At 40.8% G+C, this 20,894-nt stretch overlaps 1 protein-coding gene across 2 annotated transcripts in view; it reads left to right on the top strand.

The window, feature by feature from the left end:
* TFDP2 (transcription factor Dp-2) overlaps nucleotides 1-20,894 on the top strand; it is a 259,198-nt gene that overhangs the window by 42,297 nt on the left and 196,007 nt on the right. The window contains exons 10-14 of one of the 2 annotated variants that reach the window (XM_043522835.1): nucleotides 2,241-2,367; nucleotides 7,885-7,989; nucleotides 9,368-9,462; nucleotides 9,573-9,671; nucleotides 19,605-19,708. In XM_043522835.1, the coding sequence (XP_043378770.1) occupies nucleotides 2,241-2,367; nucleotides 7,885-7,989; nucleotides 9,368-9,462; nucleotides 9,573-9,671; nucleotides 19,605-19,708 (530 nt within the window). The remainder of the gene's footprint in view (nucleotides 1-2,240; nucleotides 2,368-7,884; nucleotides 7,990-9,367; nucleotides 9,463-9,572; nucleotides 9,672-19,604; nucleotides 19,709-20,894) is intronic. The other variant, XM_007054994.4, reaches the window with a different exon arrangement.

Here is a 20,894-nt window from a genome sequence, read left to right on the forward strand (position 1 = left end):
CTACCGCCATAGGGCTGGTGAAATCCATTACTGTTTGTGAGGTAACAAACATTGTAGAAAACCTATAAGTAAATAAAATATGAGCTGAATGGAAAAATGACATCCAACAACCGCTCCTTTTATCGCAATGGAATGTAAATGCTGAAGCCAGTTTAAATGTCAGCTTTTATAACTGTTTCACTGATTAGCTGGAGGTTTCCTTTTAAAAGTAATTTATTGTTGGAGACAGTTGTGAATATAATAGGAGCAATTAAGGGTGGGTGGAGTCAGAGGTTGGGGTCAGAAAAATCGGAATTAAAGACCCCAAAACCTCAACTGCATCCCTACCCACAAAGGGGAACACAAACCACCACCTCTCAGAATCCTAGAAGGTTAAAGTCCCTACTGTCCCGTTTGCCAGGTGCCAAAACATTGAACCTTCCCTAGAATGCTTCTACAATACGTTTGTTGTTAAATGTTGTGTATTTAAAAAAAGAAGAAAAAATGGAATGGCATATTGAAAATTGGGGACTGTATAAAATAAATTGAAGAGCATTGAGATTTTGATTGAATTTAATATTAAAATGACTCAGGATATAATGTACTGATTGTGTTGTTCATCTTAACTATTTAAAAATGCAATTTTTGAACTTTTACTTGAAGTTGTTGCAGAATTTTCAGTTTGCTCAATGATTTAGGTCCAGTAGGCTGCTTAGTAAGTGGAGCATTGGTTCTGGTGAAATCATCTTGTATATAATTTAGATTTAAATGAGAAAACTGAAGTATGAGGTAGAAAAAAAATTGAGGCTCGAAGCAATATTTCAAAAACTAGAGTGGTTGCTGTGGCATAAAATAATTGCTAGTTGCCTAGAGTAGCCTGGAATTCAGAGATTTCTCCACTGTATTAAAAACGTATAATCAAAAAGCTTTGTAACCAAGCCTAGCAACCCTCATGGTGTGGGTCTAATTTTCCCAGCAGGGGGAGATTGCTTGGAAGAGGATAAGTTTTTGTTTATAACTTATGTAGGATAAAGGATAATTATTTAGATATGCTGCGTAGAACAGGGAGCCTTGCCCATTAGTAAGGCCCTACCAAATTCACGGCCATGAAAAACGCATCACAATTTGTGAAATCTGGTCTCTCCCTGTGAAACCTGGTCTTTTGTTTGCTTTTACCCTATAGTGGACAGATTTCACAGGGGAGACCAGCGTTTCTCAAACTGGAGATTCGTGGCCCGACAGGGAGTTGCAGGGAGGTCACGGTATTGCCACCCTTACTTCTATGCTGCCTTCAGAGCTGGGTGGCTGGAGAGCATCAGCTCTTGGCTGGGCGCACAGCGCTGAAGGCAGTGTCCCGCCAGCAGCAATACCATACCATGCCACCCTTACTTTTGTGCTGCTGCCTTCAGAGCTGGGCGGCCGGAGAATGGCAGCTGCTGACTGAGGGCCCAGCTCTGCAGGCAGCAGCACAGAAGTATGGGTGGCAATACCATACCAGGCCATCCTTACTTCTGCGCTGCTGCTGGCAGCGGCTCTGCTTTCAGAGCTGGGCTCCTGGCCAGCAGCCACCGCTCTCCAGCTGCCCAGCTCTGAAGGCAGTGCCGCCGCCAGCAGCAGCACAAAAGTAAGGGTAGCAGCACTGCAGCTCCCCCCTGCAATAACCTTGTGATCCTGCCCCTCCCCCCCCAACTCCTTTTTGGGTCAAGAGGATCCCTGCAATTATAACACTGTGAAATTTCAGATTTAAATAGCTGAAATCATGAAATTTACTCTTTAAAATCCTATGCCCATGAAATTGACCAAAATGGACTGTGAATTTGGTAGGGCCCTACCCATTAGCTTCTCAGAACAGTTTAGAACTAGCTTATTATTTATACCAGTTCCTGACAGATATGGATGATAAGCAATATTCTATTTAAGAACACATTTACCATGGAATGTGTACCAGCCATTGTCTGAGTAGTACCTTATTCTGCTAGTGGTACTACTGAAATCAACAGTGTGAGCAAAGATAGCAGAATCTGGTCCATTATGATTAATGTAACCAGTAGAAGAGACTTGAAAATCAAAAACAAAAAGTCCATGGATAAAAAGTTTTGTATACTATTATTGTTACTTTCTTTCAGAAAGGGAAATGTGCATTCTAAAGTATGAATATGGTTATTCTAAAGTTTGACATATATGTGTTGGGTGAAGGGGAGAAATTTTATGCTTCAAAATTTAGCTGCTGTTAGTAATTTGTATGTTTGTTTGCACTGTAGGTAGCGGACCAGCAGGCAGCCATGTTTGGACAATGCTGCTTTCATGCAGGAGATGTTAAACTAACCATGGGAACGGGTATCTTTTGGGATGTTAACACTGGGAACCATCTTCATACGCCTGGGGCAGGTAAGCTTTGTCATTTAAAAATGTTTTATGGTTTTTGACCTGTTTTTTAAAGGTGACTGCAAAGGGGATACAAATAGGTTTTGTGTCCATTTTTTGCTGCTTTTGGATGTATAAAGAAGGAATGAAAGGCATTTTCTTCTTCAAGGAGTGTCCCTACAGGTGCTCCATTATAGGTGTGCTTGCGCCCCCTGCACCTTCGATCTGAGATTTCTCATAGCAGTGTCTGTTCAGCCCTCACATGCATGTTACTTAGTCTTGTGCCCCATGCTGTTGCTGTATAGCACTTCATGGATGGCTATCCTCGGTTCCTTCTCAGCCACCCCAGCTTGAGATGGAAACTTAGCTAATTGTCCGAGTTCAGTTTTGCCTCAACTGTGTTCTCTTAGCTTTTGTAGTTAGTGTATTATAATATTTAGTACTTAGTAATAGTTATATTAGTTGGTTTTTTTAAAACAAAAAGAAACAAATAGATAGATGGATAGATATAGCTTTTTAGATATTTCCTTTCCTCCGCAAGGTTTTGCCCTTTCCAAGGGTATACCCAATTCTTCCAGATTCAAACATTGCCTGTCATGCCAGGAGGCAATCCGGGTGAGCAATGGACATTCCCACTGCATCCCTTGTTTTGGGGAAACTTGTATTTCCCACAAGTGCAACTTCTGTCTCATTAAAATCTAGAGACAGAAAGAACAGGGAAATAAAATTTCAACTCCTTACGATGGAGAGCTTGCGTCCAGCCTCTGATCCATGCCAGAAGCGCCCCCCTGTATGACAATCTCTGAGTCAGTCAGCTGCCTCTTCTGTCTCTGAGCCACACTCCTCAAGGGCATCTAAGGAGAAGACCAAGTTTCCTCTCATAAGTCTTCCAAAGACCGTGCCCTGAGTTCTCCAGGTAGGGAATATACCTCAAAAAAGTTTTAAGTCATCAGCTCCCCGGCTCCCATTGGTCTCCAAGGCTGCTGTTTCCTCAGGTACTGAGAGCTCTACTAAGCGTACAGACTCTAAAATATGAGGCTCCGAAAGACCGTCGGTACCGACAGGAGACCATGGCATCAAGAAGAGCTCAACCATGGTACTGAAAAAAACAGCTTGAGCTCTGTCTGCATTCTTCCCTCCACCCCTATCCCCCGGAGTGTTTGAAACTTGTGGCTCCTTTGGCTACTGTTATTTGAGCTCATTCCCAGGACATGGTACCGACAGATCTCTGGACGCAACTGTCTGGTACCTATGGTGGTACTTCACACTTCCCTGTTACCAAGAGCCTCCAGTTCTTCTTTGAGAAGTGTCCCTTTAGGTGTCTTGGCGCGGCCAACCAGGGCACTACTACTACAAATTTCCAATTAGAAGCGCAGGGTGCCAAGACACCTAAAGTGGAGCATCCACGGGGACAACCATCTTGAAGAACCTCAATTATTGCACAAGATGAGTAACCTTCTCTATCTCCGCGCACCCATCCAGTACTGATGGTGGTACCTCAAGCTCCTCCTGCTGCCCCACCATTACCGAATGACTTTAGAGGAGGAGGATTTTGATGAAGATTTTGCCTCAGCCTTCCAAATATCTATGCAAGGGTCTCCACTCCATCCCTATGAAGGTTCTGTTCCTGAGGAACCTGAACTCATTTGTGACAGGTTTCAGAGTAACAGCCGTGTTAGTCTGTATTCGCAAAAAGAAAAGGAGTACTTGTGGCACCTTAGAGACTAACCAATTTATTTGAGCGTAAGCTTTCGTGAGCTACAGCTCACTTCATCGGATGCATACTGTGGAAAGTGTAGAAGATCTTTTTATATACACACAAAGCATGAAAAATACCTCCTCCCACCCCACTCTCCTGCTGGTAATAGCTTATCTAAAGTGATCACTCTCCTTACAATGTGTATGATGATCAAGTTGGGCCATTTCCAGCACAAATCCAGGTTTTCTCTCTCGCGCGCGCGCGCGCGTAAGGTGGTTAGGGACTATTTAGAAAAGCTGGACGTGCACAAGTCTATGGGGCCAGACGAGATGCATCCGAGAGTGCTAAAGGAATTGGCGGATGTGATTGCAGAGCCATTGGCCATTATCTTTGAAAACTCGTGGCGAACGGGGGAAGTCCCAGATGACTGGAAAAAGGCTAATGTAGTGCCAATCTTTAAAAAAGGGAAGAAGGAGGATCCTGGGAACTACAGGCCAGTCAGCCTCACCTCAGTCCCTGGAAAAATCATGGAGCAGGTCCTCAAGGAATCAATCCTGAAGCACTTACACGAGAGGAAAGTGATCAGGAACAGTCAGCATGGATTCACCAAGGGTAGGTCATGCCTGACTAATCTAATAGCCTTCTATGATGAGATTACTGATTCTGTGGATGAAGGGAAAGCAGTGGATGTATTGTTTCTTGACTTTAGCAAAGCTTTTGACACGGTCTCCCACAGTATTCTTGTCAGCAAGTTAAAGAAGTATGGGCTGGATGAATGCATTATAAGGTGGGTAGAAAGTTGGCTAGATTGTCGGGCTCAACGGGTAGTGATCAATGGCTCCATGTCTAGTTGGCAGCCGGTGTCAAGTGGAGTGCCCCAGGGGTCAGTCCTGGGATCGGTTTTGTTCAATATCTTCATAAATGATCTGGAGGATGGTGTGGATTGCACTCTCAGCAAATTTGCAGATGATACTAAACTGGGAGGAGTGGTAGATACGCTGGAGGGCAGGGATAGGATACAGAGGGACCTCGACAAATTGGAGGATTGAAACCTGATGCGGTTCAATAAGGATAAGTGCAGGGTCCTGCACTTTGGACGGAAGAACCCAATGCACAGCTACAGACTAGGGACCGAATGCTTAGGCAGCAGTTCTGCGGAAAAGGACCTAGGGGTTACAGTGGACGAGAAGCTGGATATGAGTCAGCAGTGTGCCCTTGTTGCCAAGAAGGCCAATGGCATTTTGGGATGTATAAGTAGGGGCATAGCGAGCAGATCGAGGGACGTGATCGTTCCCCTCTATTCGACATTGGTGAGGCCTCATCTGGAGTACTGTGTCCAGTTTTGGGCCCCACACTACAAGAAGGACCTGGATAAATTGGAGAGAGTTCAGCGAAGGGCAACAAAAATGATTAGGGGTCTGGAACACATGACTTATGAGGAGAGGCTGAGGGAACTGGGATTGTTTAGTCTGCGGAAGAGAAGAATGAGGGGGGATTTGATAGCTGCTTTCAACTATCTGAGAGGTGGTTCCAGAGAGGATGGTTCTAGACTATTCTCAGTGGTAGAAGAGGACAGGACAAGGAGTAATGGTCTCAAGTTGCAGTGGGGGAGGTTTAGGTTGGATATTAGGAAAAACTTTTTCACTAAGAGGGTGGTGAAACACTGGAATGCGTTACCTAGGGAGGTGGTAGAATCTCCTTCCTTGGAAGTTTTTAAGGTCAGGCTTGATAAAGCCTTGGCTGGGATGATTTGATTGGGGATTGGTCCTGCTTTGAGCAGGGGGTTGGACTAGATGACCTCCTGAGGTCCCTTCCAACCCTGATATTCTATGATTCTATGATTCAATGAGGGATAGCTCAGTGGTTTGAGCATTGGCCTGCTAAACCCAGGGTTGTGAGTTCAATCCTTGAGGGGGCCATTTGGGATCTGGGGCAAAAATTTGGGATTGGTCCTGCTTTGAGCAGGGGATTGGACTAGATGACCTCCTGAGGTCCCTTCCAACCCTGATATTCTATGACTAACACGGCTGCTACTCTGAAACCTGTCCCCTGAGTTGTCTCAAATACTTCACCTGATGTGTGTTCTGGCACAGCTTTACAAAAGTGTGAGTCTTTTTCAACTGAACAGTCACTCAGTCATCTCATAGAGTAAAAGCTATGCAATACCAGAGACACCAGGTGAGTTGCTAAGTAGACCCATTCCCTCAATTTTGAAAGCAGCTGCTCTCTGACATCCTGAGTTGTATCAATAATAGGGTGACCAGATGTCCTGATTTTATAGGGACAGTCCCTATGTTTGGGGTTTTGTCTTATATAGGTGCCTATTACCCTCCCACTCACCCCCAGTCCCGATTTTTCCCACTTGCTATCTGGTCACCCTAATCACTAATAAAGTGTGAAACAGTGTAGTTCGACAAAGGCACTGTTTGCAGTTTGGTGATTTGCTTGAAGACCTTTAACATTTGAAACCATGTCTCTTGAAAAGAAAAACATGAGGTTCCGTGTAATTGGTTGTGCCTTACACTCTGCACAGCTTGTATAGATATCAAATGAGAGACATTTGTGTTGAACATTACTAGTTTAATTAATCAAGACTTGTTAATGTTTTTTCAAGGCTTTAAGCTTTCTCTGAAAAAAAAAAATGCTCAGTTTATCTTCATGTATGATTAGTTTCCAAATGTCACAACAGCTTTGAAGGCTTCATACTTTCAGCAGACAGCACTTGGAAACACATTACCTAGTATAGTTGCAAATTAACTGATGTAAAACCACGTCATATTTGCCCTTGTATTTCTGCATTTTCTTTATTCTTTTTGAGCTGTTATTAGCACAAGTGTGTCCTTTTCACAAAATGATCTATTTTTCCTGAATCACTCCTTAGCTAGACATGAACTCCAACACAGACTGAATTATCATGTCATGTGTGCGTAAATACATGCTGTTCGTTTTATACACTTACGCATACTTTAAAATGGGATTTGTGTTGTTTTGTATAAGGCAAATCACACAGTACAGTACCACAGGTGGCTTGCAAGAGCCATTGTGGGCACAGGGAGGCCAAATTATGAAACTTTCTCTTACATAGAATCATATACTGAAAAATGAATTTTCAGAAATACTTTTTATCGCTATTTGAGTACCTTCCGCGAATGAGACTGTTTGGTTTTTTTTTCTCAGTTGGGACTGCTGTTTTATGTTTCAGTATATCTGTATATTTCCCACTTGGAGGCTCAAGCCTCCTGATTTATATTAGGATTAGGAATATACAGATCCCTTTAGAAACCATTGTGTAAAGTAACTTCTGTAATTTAAGAAAAGCATGCGTACATGTTAAATAGCTTTAAGTGTGTGTGTGTGTGTGTGTATTTTAAATTGTAGAATTTAACAGCTTTAAGACTTCTTATTGTTTCTAATAAGGATCTGAATTTTTTAAAATCCTAAACTGCTTCATGAAGCTCTCAAAATAACTATTTTTAGTAGTTTTTTTATTCTTTCACTGACTTTTTTTTTTTTTTTGTAATTAGATATAGTGACTCTAAATTGATTTTAGGTTGCATTGTATTTCTCCTTTATTAAAAATAAACTATTATTCATTTCTGGTTTACTTTTGCTATTAATTTTTTGTGGAATATTTTCTTCTAAGACCCCACAAAATGTTCAAGCTGAGGCACTGACATTTAAGTTGAATTTTGTAAAGGAAGTGGATAAAAGTTGCAGCTACAATTTAAGGATTTTTTGTTAGTTGTGTTTTATTTAATCTCTCTGGAAGCAGTTTGTGGACTTGACTACTTTTCTTTTATTGTGTGTGTGTGTGTGTGTGTGCACACGTGCAAAATTTTAAGGTCTGTATCCAGTGGTTGGTTGGAAGATTGGGAAAGAGGTGGTCTTCTTAGCTGAAGGCAATGCATCAGATGCAGGCTCTACCATAAAATGGGCTAAGGAGTTAGGTAAGTGGCTTTTCAATTGTATAATGCTATAAAACAATTAACCCTGTAAAATGCTTCTTTATAGGGTCCTCTAGCTGGCTCCTGTTCATAGTATTAGGCTTCCATTTGTTCTCTCTAATAGATAAGTTGTCTAGTTTCTCCAGCATGGAGCCTTGAAATTGACAAGAAAGCCAGGCTATCATGGGGGTAGGTGTGGGGCGCCAGCTAGAGCCCGACTGCCCCTGGGCTCCCTGCTCCCAGCCAGGCTGCAACAATCCAATCCCCACAGAGAACCTGGCTGCTGCCCAGAGGCTCCTGGCTCCCCACGGGGATCCTGGCTGCTGCTTGGAGGCTCCCAGCTCCCTGTGGGGAGTCCGGCTGCTGCCCTAACACCGGGACTCTCAGCCCCCCCCCACTGCCCATCTTAACTCAGTGGAAGCACTCCTGGTGAAGACAGAAGGAGGGTAGTGTGGACATCAACCACCATAGTAATTACTGCAGTGGTTGTAAGTTGACATAGCATAGGTTGACTTAAGTTTCTAGTGTAGACATGCCCATAGACTTCCAAATAGCCTAGTGGTTAGTAATCTGTACTACCATAGAAGAGCCTTCTGTTCAGTTCCTGATTGTAGAACCTGATCCTCAGGTCTTAGCCAAACTGTGCTTGGTTTGGGACGTGAGATTTGGGGAGCAAGGGGAAGAGGTTCTAAGTCACATTTCCACTCCATCTGCTTAGTCTCTTTTGTAACTTGATGCAGCCCTAAGGACTATTATCCCAACTGGGAATTATCAATTCATAGGGCACCCCAGCCATACCCCTTCTTCCCATGATGTCATCTGTGCTGGGTGATTGGGAATGGGTGACATGAAGCCTCAAGGCACTTAGTAATTCCCTCCCACCAGTGGAATCCCCAGCTGTCCAGTTAAGGCTTCTTTCTGGTTGCTTGGCACTGTCTGAGCACCACAGTGTAGCTAGAACAGGGTGCCAAGGATCTGGCCTGTAGTCTTGTTGGATCTTGGCTGGCAGTTACAGCTTATGGGGGAAGACATCCTTTTATATTTCTCAACATCACCTCCAGTTAACTTAGAGTAGCATTATTAGCTTCCACAAGTCCCATACATATTACCCTGACTAGAGGGAATTATCCTTGATACAAGATTTTGAGAGTTAATGGGCTATAGCGTGGTACGGATATTTGAAGATGGTTGTGGATTTGGTTTCTTGATCCTGGATAGTTCTCTTTCATGGGCTGATGGAATTGAAATTCAGAAAGATTTTTTTTTTCTTAATATGTGCCAAGTGAAATATTTAATTTAGGAATCTTGACTATAATAATTTATTAAGAAAAATAAAAGTAAATAATTTAGTCAGTTGACTTTTTTGTGTGGACCCCTACAGATCTTTTCACCAGTGTAGACGAGACATCAACAATGGCACGAAGTGTGATTGATTCTGAAGGAGTTTGTTTTGTTCCATCTTTTAGTGGTTTGCAGGTAAAAATATCATCCTTAATAATATGACACAAATGATTTTTTGTGTCCTACTTAAACATTAATATCTGTCAATTTGCCCATTATCATGGTATCTATTTTGTTCTATTCAGGTTCTTGTTCCATGCCCATCACGGTGGTATCTGAGGGCCTCTGTGGTATCTGAACATCTAAAAACGTTAATGAATGTATCCTCAAAAAAAACACATGAGGTAGGGAAATATTATTCCCATTTTACAGATGGGGAACTGCAGTACAGACAGATTAAGTGATTTGCCCAGTGTCACAAGAACAGAGCCCAGATCTCTTGCATTTCAATCCAGTGCCTTGACCACGAGCTTATTCTTTCAAAGAACCGAGCTGGACTCAAAGTATTGGTTTTATGTCATTTCTTTGCACAGCCACGATTCAAGAAAGCATTAACTAAGTGCTTAAGAACTTCCCTGAAAAAGGTTGCTTTCCTGAATCGGGGCCTTAAAGCATAGCACTAATGACTGTTTAACCAACTATATGGTGGCATGTGGATTTAATTTTTAACTGTACATTTGTGTTTTCTTGTAGTTCTCAGTATGCACAACTCAAACTTGTTAAAATATACTAGAGGGTTGCTTCGTAGACTGAGCTCATTGCACACACCAGGGGCTTTTAACATTCTGCAGTTTCTCCCACAAGCTCCCTGTGCACCACCCTCTTCTCTCCCTGTATTTCAGGTACTCCCTGCAACTCCCCCTTTCCTCATGCCAGGGACTCTCTGTATTCCCCCCCTATGCCAGGGTCCTCCATTCTCCTTCCATGCTCCTGTCCCGTGATACCATTATCCCCATTCTTCCCCTCCTGCAAGGTGCTCTGCATATCTCCCTCCTTTAGGGGTTCTGTGTAAACCCCCCCCTCACCCCAGTTCTCCTTTCCCTTACATGCCAGGGTCTCTACATCTTCATTCATACCAAGAGCTGTGTGTGTCACTCCCTCCATGCCAGAGACTCTGTATGCCCTCCCATGTCCTCTTTCCCATTCTCAATTCTTATTTCTTTTTGTTCGTTTGTTTGTTTGGAGGATAAGCTATACAGGGTGTCAGCATTTTAAATTGCATTGGGAGGATGGGCAGAGCTGTAGTGAGGGGTTATTTGCAGTAAAGCTGTAGCTGTGTTTGTCCCAGGATGTGCGAGAGACAAGATGGGTGAGATAATATCTTTTATTGAACCAACTTCTGTCGGTGGAAGGGACAAGCTTTTAAGCTTCACAGAGCTTTTTATCAAGTCTGGGGAAGGTAACCACAGTGTTCAAGCTAAATGCAAGGTGGGGCAGGTTGTTACGCAAAAGGGGTCCCACATGTTATAGGAGACCACTTAATTTTAAGTGGGCAATTAACACCTCTGCAGTCCTGGGACCAAGGAGGGGGTAGAAGGCAGCAGGGTGTAAAACCAGTGTCTCAGTTAAATCCATGGTTTTTAGTGTCCAGCAGAATTATGGATTTAAGTTCAGGCTCATCTTCTGAAGATGATGTTGTCATTTTGAGGATGAGGACTGATAGGTCAGATACAGAGTGATCACTTTGTGTAAAATGTTCATCCACTGGTGATAGGGTGAGTGTCTGTGTATGAGTTCATTTGAGAGTATAGTGATCATGTGGATGAAAACAGATAGTTGTTGTTGGGGCATTTGGTGTAGTAGATGGGGTACACCACATGTTGTGATAGACATGTGTAGGACCATGGATCTTGGAAGGTATGTTGCGGAGGGTATTGTTCATTGTAGCAGTGGAGATAAGTCTGTATGTTTTGTATCTGTTGTTCGGCAGGACCTGGTGCCACTTTGCGTTGGTGTGTCCTGGTCAATGGGGAGCTTGCTTCTGATGAGTTGGCGAGGTTGGGCGGTTGTTTGAAGGCCAGAAGAGGGAATTTAGGAAGGCTTTCTTTTGAGATGTGGTCCCCTTCGAGTATGGGTTGTAATTGTTTTATGATATCCTATACAAGTTCCAATGTGTAGTGGTAGGTGACGAGTAGGGGTGTGCGGTAGCTGGGATTTTTTTTCTTTATTGAAGCAGTATCTCTCTGGGTGTTTGGGTGGCCCATTCCATGATGCAATCTGCTTTGTTGGTGGAATGTTCTTTTTTGGTAAGGTGTGTATCTTGGGCTTTATCCTTGGAGCATATTCTGTGGTATCTGAGTGTGTGGCTATAGATCACAGATCCAGTAACCACGCCAGACATAACAAAAAAATCTGTTAAGGTAAGTGTGGTGGTCTGTGGGCTTCTTCTGTATAGTTGTAGGTAACATTCTGTTGTTGCGGCTGATCATGGTGTGCAGGAAGTTGATGTTGGTGTTGGGAGTGTTCTAGAGAGAATTTGATGGATACATGATGGTTGTTGAAGTTAGGGTATTGTTAGGCTGGAAGGTGCGTCTCCCATTTTTCCCTTGCGGTTTTCCAGTTTCCATCACAACCAGTAGGGTTCTGACCATTGAGGCTTAGAACATTCTCTGACATTTTGGGATAGATTGGATGTAGCATTCAAAAGTTGTCATGTTGCATCCAAAGAGAAATGCCATCAAGTTGAGCACAGAACCTTGCTTCGCTCTGCCAAAAATCACCTCTTTTTCCGAGGGTGGATTTGATTTAAATCAAATTCATTTAAATCATGATTTAAATCACTAGTCAGGAAGACTATTTATTTAATCATGGATATCTACATAATAGTGCATTCTTGTTGCTTGCTATAACCTTAATACGTATTCTTCACAACTCAGAGATAGATGTAGATTTCATTTTTAGAAGGTACACGCTATACGTTTTTTAAGTGATTTATTTTGAAAACTTTTCAGATTAGTTTTACAGCTATATCAGAAAATGAATTATTGTTTGGTTATTTCATTTACCAAAGGTAATTGAAGTAGATAGTTCACCTCCCAATGACTTCATAAATATCTCCAGTTCAACAGGTTAATCACTAATATTTGGAGGATTTTCTTGCCATGCTGTATTAGGAGGAGAACGTCACCAGACAGACATTTACATTGTTTTATTTAACTAAAACAACAACGTTATGTATTCTGGATTCTTTTCTTCAACAGCAAACATATAATATTTTAACAAAACAAGCGTATGAATTTTTGAATTTAGTTAACTCTCTTGTGGGAGAGTTAGCTTGGTTCCTCCCACTTTTTTCAGAGTAGCTGCTGCAAATGATTGTTACGGAAGTATTTTGCAATTTCAACTACATTAGCCTTTATTTCTGGAACTCTGAAGTCTTTGGCTAGGAGGTGCATCAAATGAGCACTGCAACCATATGTTGTTAGCTTGGGACACTCTTCACTCTCTTCTAAATAATTTCTTCTCATCTTGGATACATTTGCAGCATTGTCTGTGACCAACCTGCATACTAGACATTTGAATTTTTTTTCACAGTTGTTATAGCTTTTACTGCTACTTCTTGTAAGTATTCTGCTGTGTATGCATTTCCTGATGTATCAATTGTTTCTGTAAGGAAAACATTCCCTTCTTCGTTGTCACACAAGCACATACAACAGGATCATTGTGGACATTGCTTCACCCATCAGGTTAACAATTTCACCCTCTCGACCTTTTGCACAGTGCTCAATTTCTCTTTCATACACTTTATCCTGCAATTTGCCTGCGACATCTGCTCTGTTGGGTGGACTGTATCCTGGACTTAATGACTGAACCATGTTAATGAAGTGTGGGTTCTCAATCCTATGGAAAGGAGAGTTTGTTGCATAAACAAACAGGGCAATTTTTTCATCAATTACCTCTTTTTGTAATCTGCTGGTTCTTATCACAAACTTATCTATGGTTGTTTCTGGATGATGGAGATTTTTTTTTTCTTTTTGCTACAGGTGATATACTGTGGCTATGTGACATGCATGATGTGACTGAAACACTATCATTGGCAGATAACTCTGAAACTATAGAAAATGATGGTGATCTTGAAGGTAGATAGTCTTCAGAATCCTGTATGTTGAGGATGGATTCTCCTAAACAAAATAAGTCAGTGCAGTTATTTAATTATTATTACCATACTGCTCATTTAATATTACTCATTGCATTCACTGACACTCAGTACTACTTTAATGGTGAAATTGTAAAAGGAAGATCTGCCTATTTCAGCTATTTATTTTTTTATCACAACTGCATCTAAAATGATAGTACCATAGAGTAACAACTATGTTTTTTGCTCAAACATGAGAATTCAAGAATAGTCCAGAAGGAAGACAGGCAGTCCTGAAGAAAGAAGTATGAAATAAAAAAGTTTACCAACCTGAAGATCCTGCATATTCAGACATGTTCCTTTCATCATCTTCAATGCAGCTTCCTCCTGAGAAGGAACACTCTCATGATGTTGTTTCATTTGGACAACCGGGCCTTGCGTTTCTTTGTTGCACTGCTTTCATTTTGCATGCATGCCTGTTTTACCCACAGGTAGAGGAACTTTATTAAAATATTCCCAAACTGAATCTCTTTTACAGCCTGCTGCCATTATAGGTTTTCCCTTCTAGTGTGAGAATGATATGGTAGATCTCAAATCAATGAAGGCTACGCTCAGAAAGACCTCAAGACTTCTGGAATATGCTGCTCAAACCATTTCACTTTTGTTTCTACTGTCTGTCCCTCCCTTCTCACATTTATCTCCAGACGTCGTCTCCTCGTCCAGATCTTTTCCACCCCCAACAATCTTCTATTCATTGAACTTTTTGAAACTTTTCACTTTTAGAGAGATGTAAGGGATTGACTCTGTGTACACAAATTTGCAGAGGGACAATAGGGTTGAGGTCTGTTATTTCTCTCCTCTATTTATTTAAAAACATTTTTGCTGTTAACAAGCATGTTATCACTGGAGATACATCCACAGTTTGAGAACTACAAAACTAAGCATCTCTGATAGTGCTCAGTCTAGAAGATACAGAGTCCCATCGGGTAGATAGAAAGATTAATCTAAAAAATCTATATAGAAGCCCCTGGAACCCCATAAGATTGGGGTCCCTAATCCATGAACTATTGGAACTCATTTACAAAACTTTTCTTAAACATTACATAAATATATTGTCTCATACTATAGAATTAGAATTTATAATCCCTATTCTATGATGAGATATCTTTGAGCTATAATGTATTTTATTTAAAACTATCTTTAGATAGGTTTTTTCCTCAAAAAGCATTTTACCAAATAATCCAATTTAAATTTAAAAAATTGATTTTTTTTTTAAATCATTGATTTTTATCCACCCTGGTTTTTCCCCATTCCCCCAAACTGTCTAGTATAACTTTTGGTTGTTAGTTTAAGATACATGGTATCTGTGAAGGTTTTGCCACTTTTCTACCTTAGATCCAAAAGTACGGTACTTAGTTTTGACAGGTGTATGCCAGTCTGCCCACTCTGTTATTCCCACAGTCTGTTTTTTAAAAAGCAGAATCTCAACCTCTTTATCATACCCCATCTCTAAAGCACTAATGGGAAAAGGCAAAGAAAGGGGCTCTTTGTTTCCACGAGAGAGTCCACAAAATCTTGATCAGTAGATTTATTTTGAGAAGTAGGCTGCTTAGTTAATCTAAGCTGCCTTCATTTGGTGGCTTTTTTGATTTCCTTCCATTATGGGTAAAATAGTATGGATTCTGGCTAAGTTTTTGTAATTGCAGACACAAATTTTGAGGGGGACATAAACTGAATCTTTTCTGAAATTTTAGGCCTGTAATGCTCAAGTACTAGAGACGTTGGGAGTGCTTGATTCCACAACATGCAACTTTTGTTCCTTGCTGGTGAAGACCAGCAGGGAGATACTAGGTCCGTTGCTGGTGAAGATTGTCAGTGCCTACATTAGAGACCTCATGGTACCAGCTTTTCTTAAGGAAGCTGTTATAATGTAGGTTTTGATCAGAAAATCCACAGTTGACACTGACAATTGGCTACTATCACATCTTCAATTCTTTGTCAAAGTTGTAGAGAAGGCTGGGATGAGATGGTTCTCAGAGGATCTAAATACCTTAAGTCTCCTAGACCCTTGATGATCTAGGTACAGGCTTGGGTATGGGATAGAAATGGCACTGGCAGCATTTAGATTTCTTTTTATCAGTGGGTGAAGATCTGGTGTGTGTTGATATTGTTGGATATAGTGGGTGTTTTCAGTACTGTTCATTGTGGAGTGTTGATAGCTTGGATGCTGCTGCTCTTGGGTGTCTCCATTCTTTCCTGGCTGAATAGTCGCAGAGGGTGTTGTGGGGCAGCTGATTCTCCTCCTTAAGGATCCTGTCATGTCAAGTTCCACAAGATTTGTCTTCCCAAACTGTTGGATATGGGTAGGGGCTTGTTAGTGAGGAATTATGGGGCAGTCCTGTTTTCAGTACTCTGCCGCCCCACTTTATATCTTTGTCCTTTCTCACCCAGTCAGTGCAATTGTTCCACCTAGCCCAATGTTGTTGGGGCATAAATTAGATCTAGTTGGCTGAAATTCAGCCCAATTAAGACTGGAGTGATATAAGTATGGGGAGGAGCTACAAGATTAGACACGAAGATATCACTTCCTCCTTTAGTAGTGCAGGTGGGCATGCCATTTGTGACTTGGGTTCACAGTCTCATGGTATTGATTGGATCCTCAGTTGCTACTGGATTATCGTATCATTGGTGCCCCAGAATACTTTTTCCATCTACATTTGGTTTGTGAGGTTGCAGCTGTTTCTTTTGGATGCAGACCTTATTACCATGATTCATGCCTTTGTCACACAAAGACTGGTTTAGTTAAGTGTGTTCTATGCAGAGCTTCAGCTCAAATCAGCCTGGAAACTTAGGTGTTGAAGGATATAGCTTCTGAAGGTGGTATTTATGGGAGCACATGACACTAGAATTCTATAATCTGCACTGGTTTCCTGTTGGAGTGCAGTTTGACTTGCTGTTTCTGACCTATAAAGCTCTCAGTGGCTTAGGACTTTCTACCTGGGACACTAACTCCCTCCCCATGCCTATTGCTTCATTTTAGTCAGTAGAGACATTTGAATTGGATCCTTCTCAATTTAACACAGGTTGCTGGTACTGAAGTGTTCTCTATGAGGGTCCCTCAGCTATTTTCTCATTTCGTCTGGAATTGTGTGATTCTGCTGAGATTCAGAGCATGTTATGTAGGACACCTGTTTTACTCAGGCTTTTGAAGAGAGAGAGACTTGATGGAGGTTGAGCTTTGTATGGAAATTTTTTGTGGGAGTTGTGTTGCAGGCTGTTGGTGGGGTCAGCTTAGTTTAGATGTCTTTTGACACTTGTGTAAATCAAAAGAAATTACTAGTTGTTACTTAAGATGCCAAAAAGGGTAGTACAGAATGGCCTGCATGCAGATACAGTTAATGTGATCAGAGCTGATGTCCTGCTTTGGGCAAGTCTACATTAAAATGCTCCATCCAGCTGCACCGCTGTTGCTCTTTAATGAAGATGCTGTACGCAAATGGGAGAGAGCTCTCCTGTCGGCATAGTTAATCCACCTCCTGAGAGGCAGTAGCTATGTCAGCAGGAGAAGCTCTCCTGCCAGCATAGCACTGTCTAGATGCGGGGTGAGGTCAGTATGACTATGTTGCTCAGGGGTGTGGATTTCCCCCCACCTCCTCCCTGAGTGACATAGTTATACCGATTATACATCTGTAGAGTAGACCAGACCTTTATATTTACCCACTTGCAAAGCTTAAAGAGATGCTGTCAGATAGTTTAAGGCCTAAATGTTACATGCCTTAAAAAATTCACTAATAATGTTTTTTTGAGGAACCTTGTCTTCCTATTCTTTGCAATTAATACCATATAAATATCTAAAATAATTTAGGTAGGAGTTTTCATCCCAACATTTTACAAATTTTCTTAATCAACTTGTGTGAAAACTCGTCTTCTCACAGACTTTTTTGCAATTTCCCATTTCCCCCGCAAAATTACCCCTGCCCAAAGCCCTCTCATCTTGAGAGGACTAGAAATGGGAACTCCATACCATTGAATAAAAGATCTCTTAGGATCCAGAACTCCCAGCACCAGAAGGGCTTGAGATATCAAACTTCAAAGTTGTGACATTTTTCACTGTAGAAATGCTAGTTTAGGCAATTTTTAGAGACATTTTTATGGCTCCTTACAAGCCTTGTACCATTGGACTTGTGACTTTACAGAAAGAAATGAATTATTTTAACAACTCTTAAATGTTTCTAAAACAACTATTCTGTAATATGTGACACATATAGAATACATGATGATACAGGTTGATCATCCCTTAATCAGGATGACTGAGAAACTTACTCAGGCATTGCTGTTTTTGAGTAACACAGCCATCACAACGTTCTCCTAAACAACTTTTTATACTACATCATACAATCATGAATTCTTTGTATCTATACGATGTGTATGTTTGGGGGGTGGAGTTGGGGGGGAAGAGGGTGAAATACTGAAAAGATTTATGGTATGAAGTAGGCACCTGAAGTGGAGTAAGCACTTCTGGAGCTCAACCATGACACATCTACCCTGCTGTACAGGTTAGCTCCAACTATCTTCCAGGAATCTAAATTTGATTGCTTGTTTAGGTTTCATAGACATCAGGATAGCAGGGGTTGGACATGTTATGGAGGCAATATGTTCATTTCCTAGATAGTCAAATGTTTCTCTGACACCTCCTGTTATGAGAATGAGGACAAGGCTTCTCCCTTCTTAACTTGGATGATGTTGCTGTGATGTGGCGCATTTCTCATAATGGGACAGAAGCATTCCTGCTGTACAAATTTAAAATGCATATTTCCTTGATTTATTATCACTCACTCATCTTACTTTTGTTCTAAAGTTTATGTAGGTCATACATATATATTATGTGTGATATGTTATAAAAATGCAAATAAAGCTTTTAAACAAAGTGAATAAAGCTCTGGTCCTCTAGACATTCACCTTTAATATATATCATGAATCCTTTCCTTCCTATTTATTTGCTTATATTTGACAATCCACACACTTGTCAACAAGGAATCTTTTATTAGTAGTATGGTTGGCTTAAATGCTTGACAAGTTGGAAAAGGTGGTTGTACACTGGAGAACTGAATATATTCTTTACTGACTTTAAACATAACTAATTTCTGAATTAAGTCTCAGTGTGCAACATACTAGCCTTCATCTGGGCAAGTGGGTTGTCGCTTCATTTACATCTTAAGTACTGAGCATCAACAACTCTTATCAAAGTCTATGGGAATATTTGAGAGTTCAGCACCCATCAGGGTTGGGCTTTAATGCATTCCCAGTTTCCCCCACAGATGCCTACTCTTATATTTGTACTTTAAAGTAATTTATACTTCCTTGATTTTTTTGGTGATGTTTTGCGGGGTTTTTTTTATGTCACAATATGATTAAAATCAGGGCTACTTCAGAATTCTGTATAGCAGATATTTAGGGAACTAAATAAAAATCCTGGAAAGTTTTTTAAAATGTCGTGTTATTTTTAAAATTGAAAAAACATTTAACATTGTCTTAATGCATTTAAGGGCAAGTAGAATGACAGTCTGTCACTCAAATCCACCAAAACAGTGGAGCGCAGAGATGGATGCAAAAACCATTGCCAGTCATCCTATGAAAGGAGATGACTTTTTTATGAGACAGCCAGAATTAGTGTGTCGCATCATTATGTCATTCAAAACATTAGTGCAATTATGTTACGTAATTTAAATTGACTAGCCTCTTCAAGGCTACTGTATTATATTACAGAATTTTTCTGTACAAAAAGTATGGGGAAAATCAGTAACCCCCTCCCCCCCCAAAACCTCCCCAACTTTAATAATACTGTACTCTATCTTAGACACTTGTACTTTAGTTGATGTGTACTCTATGTATATTTTTATAGGTAGTACCAATGAATGATATTTAATGTACAGAATTCTGGGAGGAAAAACAAATGCAGTAATAGGAAACCTTTTTGCTATTGAAAGAAACTGATTTGAAAACTGATTTTTCTGAAATATAGACAGCTAAAATAACACTATCTAATGCTTACATATGTCTTAATTGTCTTCTTCTCATTACGCTTCCTGTAACTGTCATGTGTAAGGTTTTTTTGTTTTTTTTTTTTTACTACTTGTATCCTTTTTCAAAATGCTGCAAATATAACTCAGTAATTCATTTTATTGTCAAACCTTTATTTCAGGTTCCTGTGAATGATCCTTATGCATGTGCTTCCTTTATGGGGCTGAAACCTTCCACCACCAGAAACCATCTTATACGAGCTATGTTGGAATCTATCGCTTTTAGGTATTGAATGCAGTCTTTCTTAATTCATTATCTTTAGGATTTCTGTTTTCCTCTCATCTAATTATTCTGTATTTTGGTCACTCAGTGTGTGAATTCAGATAATCACTTGTTACATGAATGCATGGACTTCAGCAATTTATAAAATGCTAACGGTGGTAATTTATTATATTTATTGACACTGACAGGAAGTTTTGTATATTTATCAGGGGTTACTGTTTTTGTTAACAACTGACCCAGCATAACAGTTCTCAAATTAAAATGGACTTGGCCCTTCTGCATGTCCAAAATCTGTCTTCTACCTGACGTTTGCCCTTGTTTCCTCACTACCTTTATGTGGAAAGTAATCCTCTTTTCACTCTCAACCTATTTTAAGTAGGCATGAAGTTGGAGGCTGCTGGGTTAATTCTTAGGTCCTCCGTGTTTATATAACATAGTGATAGGCATTTTAAAAATACATAAGAGAGACAGAAGATACATTAGCTGCTGAATTGGGGTATGTGTCTTTTGCATACATGGAAAGCTGAAAATCTCATCCAAAGAGCTGGCAAAAAAAGCTTCAAATATATCTTTTCCTTTCAGATGTATGTTTTTCCCTATAACTATTAGGGTAAGTTAAACTACTTCTTTGAGTGATGGTCCTTATGTATGTGTATTCCACATATTAGTACTCATGCGCGCTGTGTGCCCAAGTCTGGAATTTCTTCAAAGCAGTGTCCGTTGACCTGCACAGGCACAGTAACTCTACTTGTGCTCCAGACCATGGGTATCAGAGGTAATGTGTGTTGATGCCTCCCAGTTCCTACTTATCACCGCATGGCCTGAGTTGGAATCATGTCCTCCTTCACTAGTGCAGAATCTGTAAAATTTAATGGTAAATAGTTTATATCATAGCTTAGGAATTCTAGTTAGTATATAGTTTAGTATAGAATAGAATATCCCCGCCCTCACTCCCCAGTTGGAGGGACATCCTCCCTGATCCCAGGACTATGCCCAGGATCCCAGGATTCAAGAACTGAGTCTCTTGCCCTCACTCTTCCTCCATCAGCAGTGAGCATCACTGGTGCCTCTACAGTCTGAGTGAGGCACATATCTCTGTGAAGTTCATTATCTGTAAATCCTTCACACCCAGAACTAGAGAGGCCAAAGAGCTCCGATTGAAAAAGTTCCTGAAGGAAGAGGCTCGGTC

Source organism: Chelonia mydas, chromosome 9 (genome assembly GCF_015237465.2).
Source record: "Chelonia mydas isolate rCheMyd1 chromosome 9, rCheMyd1.pri.v2, whole genome shotgun sequence".
Taxonomy (NCBI): Eukaryota; Metazoa; Chordata; order Testudines; family Cheloniidae; genus Chelonia; species Chelonia mydas.